This window comes from Quercus lobata, chromosome 6 (assembly GCF_001633185.2).
Source record: "Quercus lobata isolate SW786 chromosome 6, ValleyOak3.0 Primary Assembly, whole genome shotgun sequence".
Lineage (NCBI taxonomy): Eukaryota > Viridiplantae > Streptophyta > Magnoliopsida > Fagales > Fagaceae > Quercus > Quercus lobata.
In genome coordinates this window covers 17,809,670-17,811,665 of record NC_044909.1, presented here as the reverse complement: position 1 = coordinate 17,811,665, position 1,996 = coordinate 17,809,670, and the positions used below count along the sequence as shown (strand labels likewise).

The window sequence follows — 1,996 nt, the reverse complement described above, 5'->3', positions numbered from 1 at the left end:
CCTAGCCCCGTACGGTACGGTACGGTACGATACTTGGTATTCAAAATTTTTCCTTTCCCCACACAATAATAGGTACGGAATTCAAACCAAATTCAACGAAAAGGTTACTACCGTAATTCAGTAAAGCTCCCCTACCTGTCTCCCATCATAGGATCTACAGCCCTTTCAATTCGACACGTGGAAACCGACTATTAGGTCATCGCACTATATACGAATATTCCTTCACAACATTCCGGAAATCCTTTATTAAAACCCCTCACAAAATTTCTTTACTTTTCGTAAATCTCAAAAAACCCACCCACCCACCCAACAAACAACTAGTACTAATGAGCGAAGCACTACACAGAAATTACCAGGTGAGCGAAGAGATCGGACGGGGACGATTCGGCGTCGTTTTCCGCTGCCTCTTGCCTGTTAACGGCGTCTACTACGCCGTCAAGTCGATCGAGAAGAGTCTAGTCTCGGCCGACTCACTCGACGCCCAATGCTTGTTAACGGAGCCCAAGATCCTTCACCTCTTGTCTCCGCATCCAAACATCATTAACCTCCACGACTTCTACGAGGACGAAACGCACCTTCACATGGTTATTGATCTTTGTTCTTCGTCCGATCTTCACCACCGAGTCGTGACTCGCCGAGTTATTCCTGAGCCCGAGTCGGCTTCCATTATGTGTCAGCTTGTTCAAGCTCTGGCCCACTGTCACAGTCTCGGCGTGGCCCATCGTGATATAAAACCCGATAACATACTATTCGACGATCGGAACCGACTTAAACTCGCGGATTTCGGATCCGCCGAGTTCTTCAAGGAGGGGCAGCTTATGAGCGGTGTGGTCGGTACGCCGTATTACGTGGCGCCTGAGGTTTTGGCCGGGAGGGATTACTGTGAGAAAGTCGATGTGTGGAGTGCCGGTGTCGTTTTGTACATAATGCTCGCTGGGTTTCCGCCGTTTTATGGGGACTCGGCGGTGGAGATATTCGACGCTGTGCTCAGGGCTAATCTGAGATTTCCGGCTAGGGTTTTCGGGTCGGTTTCCTCTGCGGCTAAGGATTTGCTCCGACGGATGCTCTGTAAGGATGTTTCTAGAAGATTCTCGACCGAACAAGTTCTGAGTAAGTGTCTTGTCAAATTTCTTTGCAGCCAAACAGGCCTTTTTTTATTTAAAAAAAATTGTAATTAGTGATAAAGTAATTAATATATATCAACTGAAACGAGAGAAATTAGTGCTCCAAATTAGGAACCGTTAAGATTATGGTTTAGGTATTAACGATTGAATTTTTGTGTGAGCAGGACACCCATGGATAACAAGTGGAGGAGGTGCGAGAACAGTGGCTGATCTAACTTGATGGAGCAGTGATGAAGAAGAAGAAATTAATATGAACGAAGCATAATTAGAGATATGTAAATCGAAGTTTTGTAAAAAAGTGTGCGCTACAACAACAAGTACTAGTACAAAGCGGTGAAAACACTAGTGTACATGTGATCGAAGCTCTTGTAGATATTTTTTTTCTTTATTTTAAATTTTAATGTATGCGCGAGGAAGATATATAGGCAAAAACAGAGTGAGAGTGAGAGTGAGAGTGAGAGTGACAGCTTTATGCTATGGAATGCAAGAGTCTCTCTGGAGTGGTTTTTTTTTTTTTTAAATTTGCTCCATCCCCTTTTCTTGTGAAGATAGAAGGGGATTAATATGTTCGATTATGTTAATATAATATGAATATGTGATGAAAGTTTCGGAGTTTCTTATGAACCTGTTTGTTAATTTGTTTGTTGATTAGTTGCAGTTAATCTTGTTTTATCCTTGATTGATTTTTTATTATCAAAATCCTATCTGCTCATCCTAATTTGGTTCTAATCATCTTTGTACTTAAAAATAAAAAACTTTTGAGCGAACCGTACTTATATAATATATACATATCCGGATGAAACAAAAAAAGCGTGACCACCGGATAAGGGTTTGTTATCAAAATTGAGATAAGGGCATCGCAGTTCGCACCC

General features: G+C 42.2%; 1 protein-coding gene across 1 annotated transcript; it reads left to right on the top strand.

Moving 5' to 3' along the window:
* Window positions 1-253: 253 nt before the first annotated feature.
* Window positions 254-1,742, top strand: LOC115995170 (phosphoenolpyruvate carboxylase kinase 1-like). Its single transcript, XM_031119627.1, has 2 exons — window positions 254-1,110; window positions 1,289-1,742. Exons 1-2 carry the CDS (start codon window positions 327-329, stop codon window positions 1,342-1,344), a joined length of 840 nt encoding a protein of 279 aa, XP_030975487.1. The 5' UTR covers window positions 254-326; the 3' UTR covers window positions 1,345-1,742.
* Window positions 1,743-1,996: the final 254 nt, after the last annotated feature.